The sequence below is a fragment of the Drosophila biarmipes genome, chromosome 2L (assembly GCF_025231255.1).
Source record: "Drosophila biarmipes strain raj3 chromosome 2L, RU_DBia_V1.1, whole genome shotgun sequence".
NCBI lineage: Eukaryota > Metazoa > Arthropoda > Insecta > Diptera > Drosophilidae > Drosophila > Drosophila biarmipes.
The window spans coordinates 5,971,402-5,995,446 of NC_066612.1; the positions used below are offsets into that span (position 1 = coordinate 5,971,402).

Consider the following 24,045-nt stretch of genomic DNA (forward strand, 5'->3'; position numbering starts at 1 on the left):
GATGCCGGGCGGTGTATTTGTTTTTTTCCAAACGTTCAGCTGGTGGAAAGTTGGTGTACAAATTGCAAATCAGGTGATGCCGTGCCGGCGGAGCTTTGACCGGCGCACGGCACTCTTTGTTATGGGCGGCTTTCCGCTTTGAAGAAAACCCGCCGCCCGTTAACAGCAACTTGTGGCAGCTATGCTCGTTAACAGTGCCACACCGCTTGCGTTAACATGGGCCACCCCGCCCACTGAGCAGCAGGCAAGCTGCTTTCTTATTCGCCGAGAAACTCGTACGATGTGCGAGTGCGATGTGGGAATGATTCAACAAAAGAAGGGAAGTGGAATGAAGCGAGCAGTGACGGAGTCGCTTCAGGCTGAAGCCCAAACTGAGGGAACCCGAATCCGAAAGCGTCGTTAGAAGAGGAAGAGCCAGAACCAGAGCGGTCGGCAACAAGGCCGAATTGAGCAATACACTGGCAAAAAACTACGAGTTGAGATTTAGTAAATACCCATATGGGGCTCTCTGGTATTGAAAAATATCAACTATTAATATATATATATATATAACAATTTCATAAAATTAAAATTGTGATTCATGTGTTTTTTTTAGTAAAAAAAAAATTGCCTTGGTTCCGAACTCATAACTGTTACACTTTTCTTACTTCAACGTTCTACCAATATGTTTATGACAATCAATAAACTTGAAACCTCTTTGCTTTGATATATATAACTATGAACTATTCTGGGACATACTATATATACCATAACTGATTTAGCCATAGAAACTATTTTTAAGCTGGCCTGATTTCTCCCCGTGTACCCGTGAACTGCCGGCGAAATCGGCCGACTCAGCGAGCTTATCTTCCCCAAGACAGTGGCGTCTGGATTCTATGTTTATGTTTTGCCACTGTAATCGGAATCGGTGACTTGGAGGCGGGAGCCCCGGAGAGCGGCGAGATTCGCACGCCGACCGGCGGGCTGGCATAGGTACCCACTGTGGGCCCGGACCCATTAGTCCCCGCCGAGGCACACACTCACACGAGCCCGACGCGTGTACCATTTGTTTGGCGAGATAAGGTGGCGTGATTTCTCAAGTTCATTGAGGTATTGTTTCCATAGCTTCGGCTCCCCGAGATCGCTGGCTCTGCCCCCGCGCTTAGCACATGTAATCGCAGCCGGCGAACTATCCTTTTCAGCCACTACCCGGGCCGGGCGGTATTGATTTATCGACGGCCCCCGCCCCCCCATCGATCCGTCCATCATCAGGCCATATCGCGAAAGTTGCGTCATTGGATGGGTAAACACGGGGACAAACAGCACAGTGCCCCTATAGGTGGGGCACTCTACGCTGTTTGCCCATGCACTCGGCTCTATTGCCACAGCCATCGATTGGGGGTTCCGAAGAGAGTACTCCCCGAGGCGTCCCCGCGCCCAGCCCAGCGAAATCTTCGCCTTCGGTGACGCTTCAAGTTCACGAACACCGCGATAAGGCCTGGGCACTGGGCCATGGGGTGATCCCGAAACGCCCTGATAAGGGTGGCCGGGCACCTGGATCGGAAATGTTTGATCGCCGGCGGACGCGTGTTCTCCAGGAAGCGCGACACTGTTCGCCGATAAAGATTAGTCCCAGACACTCGAAATTTTCCAATCGCACGATTCTGGTTCCTCGGGCTGGGAGTGTGCGTTGCTTTTATGGGCTGCGGGGCGAGTTGCGATTTGCTTTATATGCAAAGCGATCGCTGGCTCTGATAACCGACTTTCAGCTATTTTGGCACTCTAAAGTTTCCTGGAATTATATCTTTTAGAAATTACCCCTTATTTGTTTAATTTTCTTTTAATTTGAGTTAGTTTTTAATACATTTATCAAAGTTATTTGCAATTTAGAATGTCATTTTGCCCAACAATTGGGTAATATTTGTTTACAAATAGCTTACAAAGACTGCTATTTAGGCATATTTCCATATTAAGAGCAATTTAATATTTCATTTTCGAGCGGTTTAGTTGGCATGAAGGCAAGAGCACGCAACCAGGAAATGACCTACGCTAATTCACCAAGTTTAGTGGGGGTAGCTAAGTTTCATCAGTACTTGGGAACCTTTTAGAAGGAATTTCTTAAACTTCGATATACCTCCTTTTCGATTTTAGGCTTGGTATTTAAACACCCAATTCCAGTTGTGCTTGGCCCAACCCCCGAACGAATAGTTTTACTTTTGCTGCTTCTGGCTGGCAATTAGAGGGCGAAACCCTATCGAGAAGCCCTTTATAGGGAATGGGCGACTGATTTCGCAATTAGCTTGTAATTTGCCGTCTGAAGGGGCAGGAACTGCTGTTGGCTGTTCGAGGGGGCGTCCCAAAGGTCAAACCGCAAGTGCTGGCCGAGCAGAGGCGAAATTTAGTAATGCGTATTTTTAGCCGACCGATCACTTAGAGCCTCTCCGAACTAACCATTTTTTGTAATATTTTTTCCGTAATTTTTTTCACACTTTTCCGCCTCTACTATAGTCGTTTCTTCGGCAATTCACTTGCAGAAAATGCGTTTTTCATTTCCTCCGGCGCACAGACACACACACACTGGCAGGGCGGCTGTTGTGCTCCTGCGGCTGCCATTTTTTGTACATACCTAGAAATCAGGCGATTCCTCGACAGCTGTTCGCGAGTTCCTGGGGCGGGCGGGCGGCGGGGGTCGTGGTGGATTTGCGTGCGGGGTGTTCCTTTACAGTTGGTCCTGACTGCGTGGGGAAACCGTTATAATCCAGCGACTGGCTACGACTCAAAGCTCTCCGTTCTGCGGGTGCACCGTTAGGTTTTGTGTTCTTCGCAAATTACTCTGCCACACACACGGTTATTATTGGGGTCTATGGACGTAGCGAGGCGTGCGGTTTGGGAAAACACGACAACGGCGGGCTGCTGCGACAAACGGAAATGCGAGAATCAGGTGAGCGCCGGCTTTTATATGACGACCGCCGACGCGACGCCGACGCCGGCAGAGAGCTTTGCGCGGCGCCGCTCTCGCTCTCTGCTCTCAACGGCTCTCTGTTAGCGTTAACCCTTGTGCGCGCCGGGTTAGTGGGGTCACTGTTATGTTATAGATGCCCTTGCAGAGAGTTCCATGGATTCGGGCAGCTTTTCGGATTCCCGACCTTGTCGGACCTTCTCGATAGGCCAAGGGATTTATTAAATCTGGTTTCGATCTGGTATAAGTATTTTGATTAGGATTAGAATAAACTTGGTTTCATATTGTTAAGTTATCTTTTGTGCAATGTATGGTTTTTGATTTATATATTAGAATGTGATTATTTTTTAATAATAATATCAAATTCATAACAACCTAAAAAGATATGCTTACAATTATAAAAGAGTATATTAATAGGTACAATTGTTAAATCCACAGCAGTATAGGTCTGCTTATAGCTAATTATTTGATAGAATGCTTAGGCAATAAAGGGTATGCCAGGTGCGACTTACCCAAGTCACCTAGGTCCCTCGTAGCTGATCTTATACCCTGTAAACCTCCATTATTGTTGCTGGACTCTGTGCAACGCTTAAATTCGCATTAACAGCGATAAGTGGTCAGCTGTTGTGTGCGTGACGGAGATGTACAAAATTTGATTTGCCCGCCAAAGTCGGACCACTTTTTCGTCGATTATTAATCGTCTGGCGAGATCACGGGCGCGATAGAGTGGGCGGCATTATCAATTGTGGAAAGGTACGCCGAACCGAAGTCTGCTCCAGCCTGAGCGGGTCAATAAAGCCAGCCAGCACGGGTCAGAACGATCGGATCGATGTGATTCATCGGGCAAATCATGCGAGTACCACGCGACTCTAATTTGCGATTAAAAGCTGAGGCACAGCACGAACTTCTCTAACCGAAAACACTATTAAATCATCAATTAAATGACTTATGAAATAAAAAATAAGTAGTATATCTTAATAATTTGTTAACTTCAAAAGGTTCCAGTTAAAAGAGGTCGTCTGCATGGCAATTAGTCGATTATAATTAAACAACCTCTGCAGGATTGCTACGTGTATTGGTTTGGTTAGGGGGTACATTAAAATCTACAAAGGAATTCTTCAACATTATTAAAGGAAGGGGACTACGAACTACAGCTCCTCCACTAGGGACGCTTCCTCAGGACGCGTTCGATGATCTGAAGAGTGTGCGGCTCCTTGAGGAAAGTCCTGTGAGTGCCCTGCACCACATGCATATCGATCTGGGCACTGCAAATCTGCAGGGGATTAAAAGGATATTACTAGAAATTCTAATAGTCCTAGATTGGAATTAACTTACCTCCTTCAGGCCATAGTCCTGGGCCATGATCGCATTGTGCTCCGCCGACTTGATCAGCACCACATCGCTGTGGAGCTGCTGGGCGCCCTTGTAACTCTCGGAAAGCAGTAGCTTCTGTTTGAACATGCAGGCGGCCTTCTTGATCTGCAGTTATAAAGATATAAGGGATTTAAATTCTGTATCTTAATAAATTAAAAGTCAATAAACCTCCCAGATTTATCAAGTCTTGATCAAACTGCTAAGTACCATAATATTATAGTACCTTTTTTGCACTTTATTAAGACACTTTTTTTCCGGCCATAAAAATAAACACTTGTTCAGTTGCCCCCAGTAATGCATACTACTTGAAGAAATATAAACACACCCTTAAGAACAGGTATTTGTGCATCAGCTTAGATTATAAGTACAAGTAATATATGGATTTAGCTAGATTATCAATCTACGGATTGGCATGTGCCAATATTGAGGAACTTTATATTGAAAATGATACATTAATATAGATTTACTTTGATTACCAATCTATAGATCGACATGTGCAATAATATTATATATATTATACAATCAAGTGAGCTACAAATTTGACTGGCTGAAAAAGTGAGATCCAAAGACTTACCACTTCTCTGGTTTGCTGCGTGTGGCCGGCCAGAGTGTCAGCCAGCTTGTCCAGCTTGGAGGGCCATGTCTGGAACCCGTCGAGGACTTGCAGCAGCTTCAAGAGGGGGGATCACAGGAATAAATAAAAGAGTCCAAGAAGACATTAGAAAACCCCACCTGGTTGTAGTCCACGTCGGCGAGCAGGGCTCCGAAGTAGGCCAGCGTCATGGACTGCTGGCGGTTGAGGTCGTCCGTCTGCTTCTTGGCCTCCTGGACGTAGCCACTGGCCATGGTGGGCGCTCCGTCCAGCATTATGACCTTGACCCCGAAGCGACGCTGCTCCAGCGCCACCCCGATGGCGTGGGCGAGCAGACAGCCGTAGGAGTAGCCCACGATGTGATAGGGACCGAGGGGCTGGAGCTTCTGGATCTGGCTGAGATAGTAGGCGGCGCAGGCCTCGATGGACTCCAGGGGCACCTGCTCCGTGCACTGCAGCCCGTAGGCGGGGCAGGTGAGCGAGGCGGCCAGCGCCTCCACGGCTATTGTGAAGCCCTCGATGGGGGCCAGGAAGAACACGGCCGGATCCTCGCTGGCCACCGGCGCCTTCGATCGGAGGCGCACTGTCACCTGCTGGGGTAATACTTCCTTGGCGAATACCTTGCGCGTCTCATCGCTCTGGGGTTGCACCTCCAAGTGGGCCTCCTTCTTGGCTCCCGATAATGTGGCGGAGGAGGAGGAGGAGGAGGTTGACGCCACTGAGGGTTGCTCCTGGGCATCGATCTGCCTTAGGGCACTGAAGGTCAGCTGGCGGATCTCCTGGGCACTCAGGACCAGGTCGAAGTGCCGCTCCAGCGTCTGCTTGATCTCCGTGCTCATCAGCGAGTCCATGCCCATGTCGAAGAGGGTCGTCTTGTCGGCGACACTCTTCACATCCCTCAGGCCCATGATATTCGCAATGGTCGCTATCAGACTTAGCCGGTTGGCCTGCTCCGTCTTGCGCTTCTCGGCCACCACCATGGAGGCCATAACGGGATGGGGCTGCTGCAGGAACAGGTCCATGGTCTCCAGGCAGCTGTTCATCCGCTGCGGCAGGGTGCCACCCACCACCGTCTCGTTGTTGCCCATGTGCTCCATGATCAGCCCGGTGTCGCCGATGGCTCCCCACTGGATGGCTGTACCCGGATAACCATATTCCTGTCGCTGCTCGCATATCCTCTCCATTGTGGAGTTGGCCAGTCCGTAGTTGGCCTGTCCCACATTACCTCTTCCACAGGACAAGCTAGAGAAGCAGACAAAGTACTCCAGGGCGGGGCAAATCTCCCGGGAGATCTTGTCCAGGTGCTGGGTGGCGAGCAGCTTGGGTGCCGCTACCTTCTCAAAGTCCTTCGCGCTCTGATCCTCGATCAGACCATCGCGCAGCACCGCCGCCAGGTTGAAGATGCCCCCAACCAGGGCCAACTTGTTGCTCACCTCCAGCAGTTTCTGGCAGCCCACGGCGGTGGTAACGTCATTGGTGTCGATCTGCACCTGAACTCCCCGGTCGTGCCAGCGACGAATCATTAGAGCCTGGTAGCCACTCTTCACTCCCGAACGAGAGCTGAGGACCAGGAAGCGGGCTCCTCGGGACACCAGCCAGTGGGCCAGCTCAAGGCCAAATCCTCCCAGGCCTCCGACCAGGATGTAGCTCTTCTCCGGGTGCATGTAGGAGCGGGGAATGGCCTGGATCTGCCGGAGACGCGGAAGAGCCGCCTGCTGCTCCTCCTCCAGACGCACCTTGACCACCACCTTGCCAATATGCTTACCGGAGGCCATGAAGCGGAAGGCCTTCTCGATTTCCTGCTCCGCAAAGACGGTGGTGGGCAGCGGCTGGACTGCTCCACTCTTGATGCCCTCCGTGACCAGCTTGGCCACCATCAGCTGCATCTCCTCCTCCCCCTCCATCACGCTGTCCAGGAGAATCCCGTGGAAGGAGGTGTTCTTGAGGAACACCGACATGCCCAAGGGGGTGTTGTTACTCAAATCGAACTTACCAATCTCCAGGAAGCGACCATTCAGTGCCAGGCACCGGATGGAGGCCTGCAGCTTCTCCTCCGAGAGGGAGTTAAGCACCAGTTCCACTCCATTTCCGTGGGTCTCACTCATGACCAGCTGCTCGAAGGATGTGTCTCGGGAATTGCCGATGTTCCTGGCCTGCAACTTGGGAAATCTCTTGAGCAGGAACTCCCGTTTCTCCTTGCTGCCCACGGTGGTGAACACGGTCAATCCGTGAGCTAGGGCTACCGAAATGGCAGCCTGACCCACTCCTCCGGAACCAGCATGGATAAGGATCTTCTCACCCTCCTTCATCTGTCCTCGGACCACCAAGGCATAATAGACAGTGGCGTAAACACAGGGAACCGTAGAGGCCTCCTCCATCGTCCATTTCGAGGGGATTTCCCAAAGAAGATTCTTGTTTGCCAGGCAGTTGGTGGCCAGGGACTTAGCAGTGACCATGGCCATGATGCGACGGCCACGAGAGTCCCTACCAGCAAACTCCAGTCCTAGGACGCAGTCCTGGTAGGCCAGATCCCCTGGCAGAGCATCTACACCCAGTTTGCCCGAGGCCAGCATCACGTCTCGGAAATTTAGAGGAGCATAATAGACGGTACAGGGCTCCAGGTGCGACTGGCTGGGATTCGAACGGGGACTCTCGATCCAGCGCAGCGAGGAGAGATCGCCCTTTACCAGGGTGTTCACATAGGCCTGCTCCACGGGCAGCAGGGGTGATTGAGATTCCATCTTCAGGTGACGGAAGCTGCCCCAATTTCCATTCCTGTACACATTAATGGCCAGATCCTTGGCCAACTGTTCGGCGTAGAAGGGATCGTCCAGGGAAAACTGGGGCACACCTTCATCAAGGATCAGATAGAGCCGCAGACAGTTTCCACCCGACTCCCTCTTCAGGCAGTTCATCAAGCCCAAAGCTCCGGAATTGGGTTCCCCCTGAGCCACCAAGTAGAGATTCTTCTGCTCCGCTTGGGCTTTGGCAAACTGACTTTTCAGATCATTGACCCACTTGAACTGCCGGTTGGTCAGCTGAAGAATGAGATTCTGGGTAGATTGGATAGTCGCAGCTTTTCTGACCAGGACTAGGACTCGATCTGCCCCAAAGAACTGCTCCAAAACGGGCACCAACTTCAGTTTGTTCAACTTCTCCTTTCCTATTATGTTGTACCTGCTGGCGGCTTCCTCCAGGAGCAGGAAACCCGTCTCAGCTTTTAGGCTATCCAGGCAGTGTTGCAGATCCTTGAGAGAGTTTTTGGCCAGAATGTCCGAGGAGTATACGAAATGACACTGCTGCTCCACTGCGCCAGCAGAGATATCTTTGAATATCAACCTAATGCCATGCTCTTTGAGCTGATCACCAAGTTCGGATTCGTTGGAGGAGCTGCTGACCACCGCAAGGTCAGCCACCAGGATGGGCTCTCGCTCTATTAGCTCAACCAGCTGCGGGGCAGTTAGGTTATCCAAGGAGGACTTAGTTCCAGCCAGTTCCACGCCCTTGAGCTTCATAGCTCCGCCGCTGTTTTCGATCACCAATTGAATGGCCACCGCCAGAGCTGTGCTCCTCGACTTCTGCTGATCCTCCCGCTGGCCCAGGTGCTGGAAATGTGGCCAGTATCTGTAGCGCTCCAAGCTGGGCGCGGATTGGCCACCGGACCGCCTCTGGGTCTGGGCGGTTTTCATCTTGTGGATCTCCACTCCGCCGCACTTGACCACCGAGATGTTGCGGTGCCAGTTGACCGTCAGCTTCTGCTGGTGCTTCTTGGCCAGCTCCAGATGCTTCAGAGGATCTATTAGGGCCCTCTCGATCCCCGTGGGCACGTACAGCTCGCGGATGTCGTTGCTCAGGATGCGGAACTGCAGCATGGTGTCCATGAAGCTGATCCAGTTATCCGCCCACTGCAGGCGACCTGTCACCGCCGCTATATCCGTCTCCAAAATGCCCTGATTTTAAGTTGGTTATTGTAAACATAATAAAAAAGGTTTAGCTCTCATTCATTGAACAATTAATTAATAATTTCAAATAATTAAATATTCATTATATAAATAGTTCTGATAATATATTTGAATAGTTATTAGTAATTCAATTCTTTTAAACATTTATTTAAATTTAACATTAAAATTTAATAAGCGGAAAAAGTACTTAATTTAATATTTATTTTACTTAAAACTCACCTGGAAAACCCCACTGTAGTCGTAGCCCCTCAGCCTCAGTTCCTTGTAGATGTCTTTGGTGCTCAGCTTGTTGGAGCCAGCGATGCCTGGCAGAGATGGCAGCTGCAGTTGCTCCTGCTGAACATTGGTCACCAGGCGGATCTTTCCCGATGCCACCAGGCTGCTGCCCTCGCAGATTTCGAAGGAGCTGCTGCCCGGGAAGAAGTTGAGTGTCAGTTTCACCACGGTGCCCACGCTAAGAATCGTGGCCCGATGGAAGACGACATCCTCGAAGAGCACGGGAGTGCGCAGGTAGTCCAATCCCTGCTGCTGAGCGAGACTCATCCAGGCCAAAGTCATGTAGCCGGTGGCCGGGAACAGAATCCTCCCGTCGATAGTGTGCCCAGCCAGATAGGCATTCTCCTCCTTGCCCAAATCCAGTTCCACGCTCAGCTGGCCCGCTTGCCGACCGCCCTTGAACTTCGGATAGTTCCATTTCTGGCTGTGATCCCAACCAATCAGGGAGCCCAGCATGGCAGTGCCTCGGGAGACGGGGTAGCTAATGGCAGGGGAGATCTTCAGGATCTGTGGCTGACCTCCGGCGGCGAAGAGTCTGCCCAACTGACTCAGCAGGAACTCAAAGTTGTTGGCATGACCGCGTTGCATCAGGCTCACATAGCTGATCTGGGGGCTCAGGGATCGGAGTATCGCCCGGAAGAGTCCATGGGGTGCTATCTCCACAATGAGGGCATTCTGTGGGATCTTCTTGACGGCCTGGTGGAAGAGCACGGGCGAGATCAGGTTGCTTATGAAGTAACCAGCGGATGCCAGGTGGTTCTTCTCCGTTTCCCAATCCTCTTCTTTGACGCTGGTACTCAGCCACCGGGGACTCTTCTCAATGGGTTCCGGGATCAGTTTCTCCAGATTTCTACGTAGCATGGGAGCTGCTCCTGCAATGTACGGACTATGGAAGGCATAGCCTCCGGAACCCACTTCCCTCACAAAGGTTCCCTCCGCCGTCAGCTTCTTGATCATTGCATCCATGGAATCCGGTGGCCCGGAAACTGTGCAGTTATCTTCGCTATTGTGACACACTCGATAGCAATCCTCTGGGATATGGGCTCTGATCTCCTCCCAGCTGAGACCCACCGCTGCCATCTTTCCTCGTGGCAGATCCGGAGTGTCCAGGACACTCCTACCGCGCCAGTAGGCGGCCAGCACAGTTTGCTCTGCCGTGAGACATCCGTCCATGTAGGCTGCTCCCAGCTCACCAGCCGAGTGGCCAATGATGCCATCAGGCCGGATCTCCAGCACCCGGAGAAGATCTGTCAGTGCCACCTGAACGGCGGACACGGACACGAAGGAGTACAACATGTTGTCAAAGGTACGTTCTGTGGAGCGGGTCAGTACTTCTATGAGATCAAAGTCCACCTTGGCTAGCACCTAGAATAAATTAGTAAAGTAATAATCTAATGTAAATTCGAGATGAGATACTATTAAGTTGATTGTTAAAGTTTTAAATAAAATAAAATTTCGTTTGTTTAACAAAACAGACTACTAATTTAATTTAATTTATTGTTCATGGCCCCACAAGGATTACTCCTTCAGGGCTCTAGGAAAAATTCATTTTAGACTCATTAGAGTGTTCCTCTCCACGGAAATCTTTAGTAAAAGGCGAAAGATTTATTCGACAATTGAAGAGAAACCAGAGTAAATTTTCACCCCAAAGAAATGCATCTACATTTGATATAGACGAGAACCAATTGGGAATTATAGTAAAATAGTGTAGGGTAGTGATCAACATTTTTCAGGAAGAAGATTAGGTAAAGAATGCATGTTTCAAATATTTTGTTTTTGAATTTCATTCAAGATAACCATTTTAAATGTAGTTTGATCGTATCAAACAAAGGAAATAACTTAAAGTAATTTAACAGTGTATATTCAGATTGAATTTAAAAACAAATTATATACTGAAATGATCTATAAAGTAGGAATAGTTGTCTAAAACACTTCTTGCTATTACTACCCAAGATTAAACTGATCGTACGTTTAAAATACAACCGTAGATCCTTAACACTTTAACTTAAAAGCTAAATACTTTCAACTCTGAATAAGGCAAAATATGGTATAATTTATAAATGATGGCCCCAAACGCATACGCCTTCGGGGCTCTGAACAAAAAATTAGTTTAGACTCATTATAGTGTTCCTCTCCACGGAAATCTTTAGTAAAAGGCGAAAGATTTATTCGACAATTGAAGAGAAACCAGAGTAACTTTTCAACGCCAGCCAAGGGTGTCTGTACCCGAGTTGTGCTAGAACCACTTGGGAATTTTAACGAGAGAAAGGTATTGCCCAAAGGTGGGCTATAATTTTAGATAAGGGTGGGATCTTCAGGTAAAACCTTAAGGGTTTTCTTCCCTCAAAAGAAAATCCGTATCGTAATGGTTAGGAAATGTGTTAAACGTAAGAGGCTAAGGCTATTTAAACACTAAATACTAAACACTAAACTCACCTCGGCGCACTTTTCAATGGACTTTCGGAACACCTCCAGCTGCATGAGATCCTTGGCCATGCTGGCCCACTGGCTGCCCATGCCGGCGTAGACGAACCAGATGGGTCGCTCTTCCTCCTCGTAGGGCAGCACCTCCTCCTTGACGGAGCCACTGGACCCCAGGACAGCGTATCCCCTGAACGGATGCAAGGGAATCGGATGGGAATGGATGTCATTGATAAGGGTCAGCAGCTCCGGATCGGCCTTTTGCTCGGTGGCCACTTTCAGCAACTGATGCACTGCCTCCTCCGTGCGGCCAGAGCAGGTGACTAGCCTCAGGGATTGCTCGGCCTCCTTCGCATTTGGAGAAGCCCTAGGAACTTTGGCCTTCGCATGGGACTTGAGCACCACATGGGCATTGGCTCCTCCAAAGCCGAAGGAGTTGAGACCCACGATGCCACCCTGCCAGGGGAGGTTCCGTTCCACCACCTTGAGACGTCCATCGACCAAGGCCGGAACCGAAGGATTCGGAGTGCGGTAGTGCAGATTTTTTGGAATGATGCCCTCCTCCATGGCGATGATCATCTTGGCCAGGGCACTCACCCCGGAGGCAGGCTCCGCGTGACCCATGTTGGACTTCACCGAGCCAATGAGCAGCGGACTTGATCGCGAGGGCCGACAGAAGAAGTTGCTCAGCATGTTGGCCTCCTGGTCATCGCCCACTGGTGTGCCACTGCCATGTGCCTCCACGTAGACCACATCATCCGGATTAAGGCCTATTTCGCTATATGTTTCCTCCAGCAAAGCCTGCTGCATCCGGCCATCTGGAAAGGTCACGCCCTGTTCCTTGAAGCCATCCGTGTTTGTGCGCACATTCAGGATGCTGGCGTACACCCGCTTGGCCTCCTTTCGCCTCTGGAGCAGCACCACGGCACACGTGTCCGCCCGGGCATAGCCATTGGCCGCCGCATCGAAGGTCTTGCAGGAGCCGTCGTGGCTGACGATGCCCAGCCGCAGGAACTGGAGGGCAAAGATGGGTTTCAGGATGAGATTCACACCGGCCACCAGGGCGTAGTCGCAGCGACCCGCCCGCATGTCGGCGAAGGCGTGGTTCAAGGCCACCAGCGAGCTGGAGCAGGCGGTGTCCACGATGAAGCTGGGGCCCTTGAAGTCGAACGTGTAGGAGATGCGGTTGGCGAACATGGCCCGCGCACATCCCGTCAGGCAGTAGCCATTGATGCTGCTCGGCTCCATGTTCGGGATCTCGTGCTCCGTCTCCACGAAGGAGAGGCCTATGTAGACGCCCGTCCGACTGCCCCGCAGCTGGGCGGGATTGATGCCCGCATCGATGATCGCCTCGTGGGTCAGCTCCAGCAGCATCCGCATGCAGGGGTCCATCAGCTCCGCCTGCTTCTGGTGCACGCTGAAGAACTTGTCGTCGAACTTCTCCAGATCGGAGTCCTTCATTTTGGCCATGCGCTCGGGGAGGCCGTAGATGCCTGTTGGGAGCGAAGTGGGGAATATTTAATATATCTAAAAAAGATATTGTTCTTATTATATTCTTATTATTATGGTACTTATGGGACCATTAATATTACACATTTTAGAAGAACATGAATACTATTTCTTATATACATTTTGTAACTGAACTAGAGTTATTATACCAACTCATTTAAGAGAGGTATAATATAATATTTAGGATCTAAGGGCAGCAGAATCTTAACCTGTACTGCTATATATTTTTTATACATGAATGTAGACTTCCTAAAAAGTTCTCATATCAAATACCTCTAGAAAGATATAGTACCTAACTGCATTGTTAATCTTTTTTGCCTTTAAATCCAATTGTTAATGGTAGAAAATAAAGACAGCAGCTTATGAGGCATCGTAATATCCAGACCGGTTTCATATTGATTTCTCACGGCCAGGCAGCAGAACGCGGCGAGGCACTACAAAAATTGCCTCGAAAAATGTGCTCTTCACCTCCGCCACATTGCGCAAGCTTGCACTCCGCAACTGAAGCGGGGATCGAGACTTTATCTTCCCCGACGATCGAGGGAATCCCTACGCAGAGTCAGCCATAACCAATTGAGAATTATTTCGACGGAGGAGATCGAGGGTCTTGAGAAAAAGATAAAACGAAAAAGAAAGCGAAATAAAACTCAAGGGTGGGTCGTTGAGAGTTTGCTATGAGTCAGAGGTGTGTTATTCGTGTAAGGGGGTACCTTAGCCTGGAAGAGATGGAAGTATTTGTAGTTGGTACCAACCTGCTTCCCAGCGGCGGGGCTCATCTGTGACCATGTCGATGCCGTTGAGCAGGTTGTACTTGAACTCCTCGATGTTGCTGCTCTCCGGCAATTTGCCGGAGAGTCCTGAGATCACGATGTCTCCATCTTCGCTCGCCGCCTTCGCCGCCTGGGCTTTCTTCTTGTTCGGCATGCTGGGGGCTTTGTCCTGGCTCAGTCTGTATGAGGACCCAACTATACGAAGATCTGGAAATTTGGCAAAATATCGTATCCGATCCCCAAAGAATCTATAATAAAGAATTATGGTTTCATAAAAATCTCTAAGAATATATAACCAAGTAAATTAGGCCCATATGGGCCTGGGTTATATATTCTCTATCAAATACACTTTTAAAAATTAAATATTTTTCGTATTATACAAGGCACACGCTTTGCATTAATCAGTTTTAAATTATCATAATAATTTATAGTATTTACTCCCCGTTTATAAAAGAAAGGTGTGCCAGACATAAACAACTGATAAGTAAGAGCTTCTCTAAAAAACACTTAGTTTTAATAAAACATAATTCATGTTTATTTTTTCAAATCATAATTTGACCTTAAATTTTTCCAAGCAATTGAGCCGTTGAAGACCGAATATCGTTATCAGCATACACTTTTTGTAAACAAGATTGCCATTACATTCACGAGAAAACAAAATTTGTCACCTCAGGGAAAAAATGAAAACAATCAAAATAAATAATGATAGGCCAGCCGATTTGCTAGAAATAGGTAAGTACAACGCAAAAAGTTAAGCATGCCATATTAACTTGAAGAATTTGATATATCAGTTTTTAGAAATTAAAGGGTGATCAAATATCAAATCGATATAAAGCTTTAGTTTAACAATGAAATGCAGAACTATAACATATGTTTGGTGTATGTTTCCACAATTTCTACAGCTTGCCATTTAGGTGACAAGCTTTTGAGGATCTTTTTAAAAGTCGATCTACTAATCGTAGATGCCTAGATAAGGCTTTCCTATAAAAAGTGCTCAATCGACATTTTATGAGTAATAAGCACTTGATGGCAATCGATTCTCCCCACTTGATTTAATGAATTTTGTCGCCCCGCTGATAAGGAACCACTGCAGTAGTCACCTTTCCTTTCCTATCAAAACTGTATGCAGGGATCGTACGATTTGCCTATTTGGCAAAAAAAAATCCAAAACGGAGGAGGGAGCCGAGAGCGATTCACTGGGTTTCCTGTTGCCAGGTTACGGGAGCCGGCTCTCGAGATAGTCGTCCAGCTCTCGGCTGCGTGCACTGCACCTGGACGGGATTGGGGTGCGTTGGGGGGATAGACCCGATAAGCTCTTCACAGAATATTCCCCCCAAATGCTATGCTAACACTCGAATCAACGAAAGCGGCGCGTGCCAGTACGCACACAATGGGCATAATGAACTGAATGGTCTGCTGGGATCAAAGGTTCCCCAAAGACAGATTCGAGGTGTCTACAGAATAAATGATGATTGTAGAGGCACCATTTTTTTCGTTTCTCAAGAGCATAATACGATTTTTAAATCCATTTTTAGTCCAAGATTATAGTAATTTCGGGGGTTTCTTTTTCTATTAGGTTTATAGAGTCCTTAAAACCACAAATGTAGCTTATTTTGGTAATTTTGGATTAGTCCAAAGTCTAGTTTTTAAATGTTAAGCTTTAATAACAGGCAACGTTTTTTTATTTTCACAAAAAAATATAGTCACGAGTCCTTTTAAAGGATATTCACCATTTTTTATATATATTTTTTATACGAAATAGGCTTTTAAAGAACTTTAAAATTAGTATAGTTATGACCACTTTTGCAATTCATTATGCGATTAGCGTATCACTTTCAGGAATTTGAAACATCACACCATTGGTATTCAGCACTTAAAGAAATTCTCTGAATTAAAGATAAGTAGTTTGACCACTCGACACGTGCATTTATTAGAATTTCTTTGAACAGTGTTAGATCTTGGCTTGGTTCAGTACGCCGTAGTATTTATAATACGTTTCTAGATCGCAAGAAGGTTCTTCAATGCGTCTTAGCATTTACAATTCCTTTCTTTTTTGAAAAAAATAGATCGCAGTTTTAAAACACGCCACTCTTTTTTATTGACTTTGACTCACATTTCGTATGACACTAAATCGGAATTCTATTTCTTGGGTTTTGGGGGAGGGCAAGAGGTCACTTTTCAACGGCCACTGATCGGTATACACTGATCGCGTATCCTTTTTGTATTCCGTTCGGGGATATCTAGGATATCGGCTGGGATTGCAGGTCCTTCCTGTTGGCGTGTATATCCTTTTATATCCTTTTGTTGGTGGGCACGTATAGATCCGACTTGTTCCGCAGACAGACTGAACAAGGGCTGCACTCGACGGATTCCTTATATATATTGGACCTGCGGGGACAGGGGCCACCGAAAGACGCATTTTTAATTATCCCCGTAACGATAGCATATGGAAAGCGCACCGATCTCATTATGACTGCCCCAACCAGGCGCTGAATTATTCATTTTTATGCTAAACTCGCCTCTAACTGCGAGCAAATCAAATAGAAAATGCGCCGTCGAGCAGGACAGGTGTACCCGTACCCCTTTCCCTTCCTATATGCATGCTTTTTTGTGGCCCTGCCCTGGTAATTAGTCCAAGTGTGTGCCTTCGCCCAGCGCCTAGTTAACCCAGTTGTAAGCCCGTCCGTCTGGTTCATTAACACGCCCGGATACGGCGGGAGGATTGGGAGTGATCTCATGGGGAATACTGGGTTTCCTTTTTTGGCGGGGCTTCTTCTGCTCCTTTCGTCCTGCCCTCTTTTTCTTTAGCCCCTTTGCGGCAGTCTTTGGCATCCGCTGCTTGACCACCCGGCGCCCCAGACGGGGAGTAATCCGAATTCCAGAGGGGACTTTGAACTTGGGTCGGCTCTTGCGGAAGTTGAAGGGCATACGGACCCGCTCGTCGGTCAGGGAGATCACGCCCAGGCTGACGCCCACCTCCAAGGCAAACTCCACCGCCTTCTTCAGGCTGCCAAAGGGACGAATGTGCTCCTCGAGTATTATATCCTTGATATTGTCTATCAATTCTTCCTTGGTGGTGCCTGATGGGAAACATGATACGACATAAAATATTATAGTTTCATGACCCATTTATTAAATAAAAAGCTACTCACATAGTTGCGGCTGTCGACTGAGCATATCCAGTATATAAGGTATCAAAGAGGACTTATACCTATCCATTATAAATTTTGTTTTGCCGGCCGCGAAAATTTCAATATTTATGTACGCTTTTTCTGGACGTATTGAACCCGTATTCCGATTCGTATAAAGAACAAATGTTGAATGAGTATGACATTAGCCCAGACCTGGCCTATTGGATTCGAAATATTTCCAGAGCACAGGCATCCTTGATCGAAGGCAATTAAGTGTCAGACAGCGAATCCAATTTCCCTCTTTCTACTGCTTAAAATACCAAATTAAATCTAATTAATACACCAGACAAATTAAATAAGTATTAACGAGACCCAATTCCTTTTAATCGAATGCAAATAATTTCCCAAAAATGTCATTGGCTTGCTCCAATTCCGGTCAGGGCATTAGTTTCGCTTAGTCCACTGCTGATATTGGACTCTTAACTAGAAAACTATCTTACTATAAATATATTCCGAATATTTCCTGAAGCCATCCCAACATTTTTCTGTGATATTATTGCGTAAAAGAGCCTGGGAAAGCAATTGTAAAGACGATGACAAAGTTATATCATCCAGTACCAGCAGTCACTCATTGGACGACACATTATTATGCTTAAATACAAGTGCTCTGTACTCGAGTGTTTAGGTTTGTTACTGCCTTGACAATTTTTCCCAATAATAGCTAATTTCATTCAGACATCAGATAAGACCCGGGATTTCAAGGCCTTCAGAAAGCTCAGACAAACAAAACAACATTTTCCCTCAGCAATCTCTAGTGCCTTAGTCGAGGTACAGCGATTATGATGGAGCATTTTGCATACATAATGGAACCAAAATTTACATTGTAAGCTCTGTTCTTAAAATAGGTATTCCAAGCAGTAGATACGCATGATACATATTTGGATAGCAAACATTTTTAAGGGTATTCCCAGAGGGGCTAGCAACAGCTGGGCAAATCCGATCATATCAAGAGTGACGGGCCCGGTAACAAATTGAGTGCTATTAATAAAAACCAAAACAAAACAGAGACGCGTGCATTCTTCGCTTTTTTCGCCGGCTATGTCGGATGATAGCGGAGAGGAAGAGGCTTTTTCGTTAGCTTTTGGAAAGCCTCGACCTTGACGATAGCGCGCTGGTCATGTTCCGATGCTCGGGAGCGTTGCGAACGCATGTGAACGATGTGATTAGAGCGAGCAGGCTGCGTGCTGCGGAATCGCCCCGCCGGCCACTCAACGTCTGATAACGAATCTGGGTATTGGTCGCTCCGATAATGGGGCAGCGGCAGCTAGCCAGGCAGGCGATGGAATAAAATTAGACGCACGGAAATTTTCGCAGACCGATGGCGTGTGTCGCCGTGCCTCGTCAACATCGGTCCGAGAATAGTTTAACGATGGGCGCACGCCCATCCCGTTAAATGCTGGCCAAGGTATGCTCGCCAATTGTTGAATCACTTGCGCTGCAGCTACACCGGCCGACCAATTGCCCTTCAGGCTGGACGCCTCAGATCCATGGACGATAAGAGGCTGAGAGAGCGGCTTTTCACGGTGATTTAAAGGTGATTCTTAACGGACGTCAGGCCTCTAATCGCGCAGATCCGCGGCTAGTTTGTGTAATAGAGATCCATATGCGTCAGTAGATTGGCTTGGAATTACACTATTTGAACCGTGAGCCAGCAGCTCTGATGCAATTCAATGGCGTCAAAGTTCTTGTTTCGAAAATTAGTTCGCTGTAGTGTTTAAATTAACCAACACAAGCGTTTAATGGAACAGAAACAATATTAACAATAGCAGTCAGTCATTCGCCCGTTGCCTCTCAGAGCTTCACCACAATCTTGCCCCGCAAGTGTCCGTCCTTCATCTTCTCAAAGGCCTTTGGCAGATCAGCGAACCCGTAGCTGCTATCGATCAACGGCATCAGCTGAAAGGGCAGGAGAGGATTAGTCTAGGAAATGAATTGAGAGAGCAACACAAACCTTTCGCTGCTCCACTAATTTCTGTAGGAATTGAATGCCTTGGGGTGCGGGACTGAAGAAGCCCCACTTCACAAGACCTCCGCGCTGCGTGACGGACTTAACGTTGGTCTGGACCAGATCAAACACATTCTTGAGCGCTCCCAGCCCCAATCCCTGCTTATCGATGTTGGCCAGCAACGGGGATGAGAAGGTGATATACTGCCGGAAGTCAACCTTTGATTCCGCCGCCTTCTGGCCTCCTTGACCGGCACAGTCCAGCACAATGTCGAAAGGTGCGTACTTGCACAGCTCCTCCATGGCCTCGCTGTTGTTGTAGTCTACTACAAAGTCGGCTCCCAGATTCCGCACCATTTCAACGGCGTTTTCACTGCAGGTTGCCAGAACTTGAACTTTTTGCGACTTGAGGATTTGAATGGCCAAGGTGCCAACGCCACCAGAGCCGCCCAGGACTAAGACCCGTTTGTGGGCACCTCCGCCAGAAGCAGTGGCGGCTCCACAAGGACCACCCAGTCCTCCGGTTATGTACAGACCCGACCAGGCCGTCAATCCGGCATACAAAACGCTGGCGGCCTCGCTGTCATCCAGTTCTTTGGGGGCAGGAGCGAGCTGTGGGTTACGGTTTACTTTCACGACCTTCTGAGTAGTGTGAGTACTTACACAATATGAGGGAACGGCTACGTACTCAGCATGAGCTCCTGCGCTGGACTGCAAGGGCACCACTCCCCAGACGCGGGTTCCCAGGGGCAGTGAGTCCGCAGAAACACCCATGCCCGTCTGCACCAACTCGCCGCAGAACTCGCGACCCAGGATGAGGGGGAACTCGATGCCATCGCCCGGCTGACAGCGCATCTTGTTCAGCACAGTGGCTCCGTAGCCACGAAGCATGGCCAGGTCAATGGGATTCACTGCGGTGGCCCTGATCCGCACGAGGCACTCGTTGGAGCTGCGGATCTGGGGGATCTTCAGCTTCTCGGAGAGCTGCAGCTCGTCAATGTCGCCGTAGTTGTGCAGCTGCCATCCGCGCATTTTGTCCGAGGATTTGATGCTTGGCGGAGGCAATTGCTGATCATTTGTTTGGGAGCCGGAAAGCGCGGATTGTGCCGTGGCGGAAAGCTGGCGTCTAGCCGACAGGGCGCATTGCCTCAGGCACAGGATAGAGGTAAAACCCGCAGCCTGCATAGCCGGGATTTATTAAAAAACACTTGAGTTTAAAATTAAACAATTTTTTCTAACAAAATTGTTTTGTTTTGGTTTTTGTAATTGCTGGAAAACAGCTGATTCTAGTTATGTCAAAAATAATGGCAAATAAAATCGATAACATATTGATAGCCAAAGCTATCGGCCGTTACATTCTTATTATTTGAAATGTTCAAGAAACCAAACATTTATTTTTAATATTGTTTAATGTTTATTTCTAATTTTAATGTGTGGATATAGAAACATGCACTTAAGTTTCATTCCAGTCTTGATGATTTACTATAATGGTACATAGTCTCACAGTATAGTTGAAAGTTCTGGTCGTATTAAAACTTATAATATAGTTTGAAACTTCGTTAACGTGAAATAACTCCTCCACTTTGGCTTAATAGGTCCTGCAGGTCAAGTTCCTCATCATCCTCAGTTATACTTATATTAGTATCGATTGGTTTTTCCTTCGTTTTAACCTGATCCCCACCAGACTTGGTTGGCACCGGATGATGTTTGCTGCAGGATTCACAGCTACAGCCCGTGGGCACCTCCAGCAAATGATCCTGTTGGCTGCCATCCCCACATGAAACCTTCACCACGAGCTTGGTCAAGCCGGTGGCGGCACAGCAGCTGCATCTATCCTCATACTTGTTCAAGAGCGGATTATACTGGAAAGCCGAGCTACAGGCGCCCTCGCACTGGGTCAGTCCCTGAATGGGCTCATCATTGTGGCACACTCCATGATCCGGATCTTGGAAGGTGATCATGTTCGGGGTGAGATTGGGTGCCACCGTGACCGCCTGGCAGTCAACTTTGTTTTGTGGTGGAGGAGGGATCTTGCAGCGCTTGCAGCAGCCTCCTTCATCCTGGAGATGTTCCGCCGGGCAGAGGCTCACATCCGGACAGGTTTCGCGCAGCTCGTGAATGATGAGTTGCCCCTCGAAGGGAACACACGAGTAGATTGTGCATTTATCAGGACTTTCCCAAGTTTCATCTGGTTTATAGACCTTTCCATCGTGAACACAGCTGGAGGGAACACAGGATCCGCAGCACTTGGCGCTGTTCGTGTGCTCGTAGGTGAATCCCAGGGGACACCTCTTCTCGCAGGTAAGCACCGTGGTCACGGTGACCACCACGTGGTCCGTCAGCACACACTCGTAGGCGATGCAGGGATCATCCGGGAATTGCCACTTGTCTCCAGGTCGATGCACCTGCACCTGGTCGTTGTGCCTGTGCAGGCACCTGTCCTTTGGAGGCACACACTTGTGCACCGCACAGCAATCGCCGGGCTGCTTCTCGGATATTAGTTCGTGGTGCTGCTCCTCGCAGGTGGCAGGTGGCTTGGGACAGGTCGCGTCAAGGCACCTCACCTTGTAACTTGGACAGCATCCATCCACTAACTCCTCCAATTTCTCGCCAGGCTTTACAGTCAGCGGTGGTGGGGGTTCACACTGATCCCTTGGCTTGCATTCTAGAAATAAAGATAAAATATATGACATTTAATTAGAAGGAGTTGAAATTTCAACAGGATAAATATATTTGTTTTTAGAATCTTAGGAAAAACTAACCGCATCTGTAAATAGAGCATCCGTTGACATCCTCGTCCACGATGCGAAGCTGATGGGGTCCGCAATCGGGCAGCTTGGGCGTCTCGCAGATGGGTCCGGGCTTCTCGATGTCCGCCACGCAGATTCGCGTGGGGCAGCACTCAAAGTCGCGCTACAGGATGACCAGCTTGTGTCCTTTCTGGCAGATGTGGTCGGTGTCCCTGCCGCACTGCTCCTTTACACAGCTCACTTGGCCACTGGCCAGGCACTTGCACCTGGAGCACTTGTCCGGCTGCCAGACGTCGCCGGCGTAATGTCCGGCGCCACAGGTGACGCACTCCTTGGGCGGCACGCACCTTCCGTGGTGGAGCACCTTATCCGGTGGGCAGAAGCAGCCCTCATGGCGGGCGGCGTGCAAGCAGCGACCCTTGAAGATGACATCCAGGTTACTGTGATCCACCCGATCCACACCAGTCTCGCAGGACACATCGCAATCGCAGGGCTTGTAGGTCAATCCGGGTGGGCAACTTGCCGGGCACTGGGTGAAGGGTCGCCAGTCGGCGCAGACGCCCACCTGGTTGCAGGCCGCCGCGTAGGCAGTCAGGGCGGCACAGACCACCTCCTTATCATCGCTGGCCGTGCACGAGTCCTTCTGACAGGCCACTATGAAAGGCAAAGGATCCACCAGCAGAGGACAGCGGCCAAAGATTCCGGACTGAACGATCAGCTGGTAACAGACATTCCTCTCCCGCGGCAACGGTTTGCACACCTGCTGATCCCGGCAAGAACGGGTGTCGATTCCCAGACGGGGCTCATTCACCTGCCAGCTGGCCACAAAGTCAACCAGTTCAAAGGGGCGTGGCTCCGTGGGCTTGGGCTTGGCAGGATTAACCTGCAGGTCGTCCAGGCTCAGGCCATTGCAGTTGCCGCACAATCCCTCCAGGCGACTGCCATAGCGAACCGAGGGCACCGTAAGCTGGAATCAAGGAAGTATTTGGAATTAATTTAAATTGAAATTGAAAGCAAGAGTCCCATATTTGTATCACTGTAAGTCAACTAATAGTATGACAAAGATATTTTATTAGCTTAGTAATTATTCTAAAAATAATGTTCAATTTTATACAAAAATATTTTAAAATGGTCTGCAGAAACAAAACCTTTGAACCAAAAATAGCCAGTTACAAAACAAAAGGTTCTCCATTAAGTCACTAACTTATAGACCCTGGCTATATTTAGGAATGAGTTACGGGCTTGACGCCAGATAGTTGTATAAAAGAGTGGCACAACTTTCATTTCAGACATCGGGAACTTGAGTCAAACAACGTTAAAATGTTCTTCAAGTATTTGGTTTTGTCAGCCATTGCTCTCCTGGTCTCCGCTGCTCGGATTCCTGGACCAGAGGAAAGGATTGTCGGAGGCCACCATATTCCCATTGAATATGTTCCTTGGCAAGTGTCACTGTTAATTAAAATGGCTCACCATTGTGGTGGAGTCATACATAGTGAGCGGGTTATTCTGACTGCTGCTCACTGTCTAACTGACAAACAAATTGATGACATATCTGTTCGCGCTGGATCCTCGCATTGGAGTAAAGGTGGTCAAATGGTGAAGGTTCTGAAAGCCATATCCCATCCTAAATTTGATTATGTTATGAAGACTAATGATGTTGCTGTGCTGATTTTGGAGTCACCCCTCAAGTTCAGCGCTTATGTACAGAAGATAGCTCTAGCTGAAGAAACTCCTGAAGGCGGAACTATGAGCTTGGTCTCCGGATGGGGAGATACCCGATACGGCGCTGGATTCGCTTGGCCGATTCTACAAGGCGTTCATGTGGCGGTTCTCGATGCCACTTATTGTAAAAAAAAATATAGTGAGGACATTATTTGTGCCCACGCTGATGGAAGAGACATATGTAAAGGAGATTCTGGCGGACCTTTGGTTAGTTTACCGGATCGTAAGCTTATTGGCATAGTTTCCTATGGAGGTTGTGGTAATGGCCATCCTGGAGGCTATGCAGATGTTGCTTACTTCCGCAACTGGTTCAATAAGACAATCAACGAAAATATTTAATAAGTCACGGTCACCGGTTAATATTGAAGTATGTTCAAATAAATGTGATTATTAAAAAAAAATTAAATATATATTTTTTTTCAAATTCATAACGGGATTAAAGGTATTATTATTCCTTTCATTATAGAGATATTTATCTGCAAGCGATGGCGAATGGCCTTAAATTCGTAACCTTCTAGTTTGTAGAAAACTCTTTTTATGAGAACCATCAAAACTTAAATGGTTTCGTTGTGTTAAACTTATGATTATAATATTT

At 48.2% G+C, this 24,045-nt stretch overlaps 5 protein-coding genes and 2 non-coding genes across 8 annotated transcripts; 1 reads left to right on the plus strand and 6 right to left on the minus strand.

Annotated features, from left to right (window-relative positions):
- Positions 1–3,958: 3,958 nt before the first annotated feature.
- LOC108027663 (fatty acid synthase) lies at positions 3,959–16,077 on the minus strand. 2 transcript variants are annotated; one of them, XM_044094415.2, is made up of 8 exons: positions 15,956–16,077; positions 13,825–14,090; positions 11,579–13,056; positions 9,086–10,507; positions 5,045–8,854; positions 4,887–4,982; positions 4,274–4,417; positions 3,959–4,211 (listed from the first exon to the last, which is right to left on the minus strand). In XM_044094415.2, the coding sequence occupies exons 2-8, from the start codon at positions 13,994–13,996 to the stop codon at positions 4,101–4,103; spliced, it is 7,233 nt and encodes a 2,410-aa protein (XP_043950350.1). In that variant the 5' UTR covers positions 13,997–14,090; positions 15,956–16,077; the 3' UTR covers positions 3,959–4,100. The 2 variants fall into 2 exon arrangements, with proteins under 2 accessions (XP_043950350.1, XP_016954691.1); XM_017099202.2 differs by having other exon boundaries at positions 13,825–14,049; positions 15,956–16,076.
- Positions 10,661–10,778, minus strand: LOC122818882 (U5 spliceosomal RNA). Its single transcript, XR_006368366.1, has one exon. It is a non-coding gene; the product is annotated as a U5 spliceosomal RNA (small nuclear RNA).
- Positions 11,219–11,338, minus strand: LOC122818885 (U5 spliceosomal RNA). Its single transcript, XR_006368369.1, has one exon. It is a non-coding gene; the product is annotated as a U5 spliceosomal RNA (small nuclear RNA).
- Positions 15,745–17,163, minus strand: LOC108027670 (uncharacterized). The gene is made up of 2 exons (XM_017099215.3): positions 16,995–17,163; positions 15,745–16,922 (listed from the first exon to the last, which is right to left on the minus strand). Exons 1-2 carry the CDS (start codon positions 17,059–17,061, stop codon positions 16,501–16,503), a joined length of 489 nt encoding a protein of 162 aa, XP_016954704.1. The 5' UTR covers positions 17,062–17,163; the 3' UTR covers positions 15,745–16,500.
- A 1,583-nt stretch (positions 17,164–18,746) lies between these two features.
- Positions 18,747–20,278, minus strand: LOC108027665 (reticulon-4-interacting protein 1 homolog, mitochondrial). Its single transcript, XM_017099210.3, has 3 exons — positions 19,642–20,278; positions 18,985–19,590; positions 18,747–18,929 (listed from the first exon to the last, which is right to left on the minus strand). Exons 1-3 carry the CDS (start codon positions 20,161–20,163, stop codon positions 18,825–18,827), a joined length of 1,233 nt encoding a protein of 410 aa, XP_016954699.1. The 5' UTR covers positions 20,164–20,278; the 3' UTR covers positions 18,747–18,824.
- A 97-nt stretch (positions 20,279–20,375) lies between these two features.
- Positions 20,376–23,021, minus strand: LOC127010639 (hemocytin-like). The gene is made up of 4 exons (XM_050884955.1): positions 23,007–23,021; positions 21,970–22,695; positions 21,741–21,891; positions 20,376–21,643 (listed from the first exon to the last, which is right to left on the minus strand). Exons 1-4 carry the CDS (start codon positions 23,019–23,021, stop codon positions 20,538–20,540), a joined length of 1,998 nt encoding a protein of 665 aa, XP_050740912.1. The 3' UTR covers positions 20,376–20,537.
- LOC108027668 (trypsin epsilon-like) lies at positions 23,019–23,827 on the plus strand. The gene has a single exon (XM_017099213.3). The coding sequence runs from the start codon at positions 23,049–23,051 to the stop codon at positions 23,787–23,789; it is 741 nt and encodes a 246-aa protein (XP_016954702.2). The 5' UTR covers positions 23,019–23,048; the 3' UTR covers positions 23,790–23,827.
- Positions 23,828–24,045: the final 218 nt, after the last annotated feature.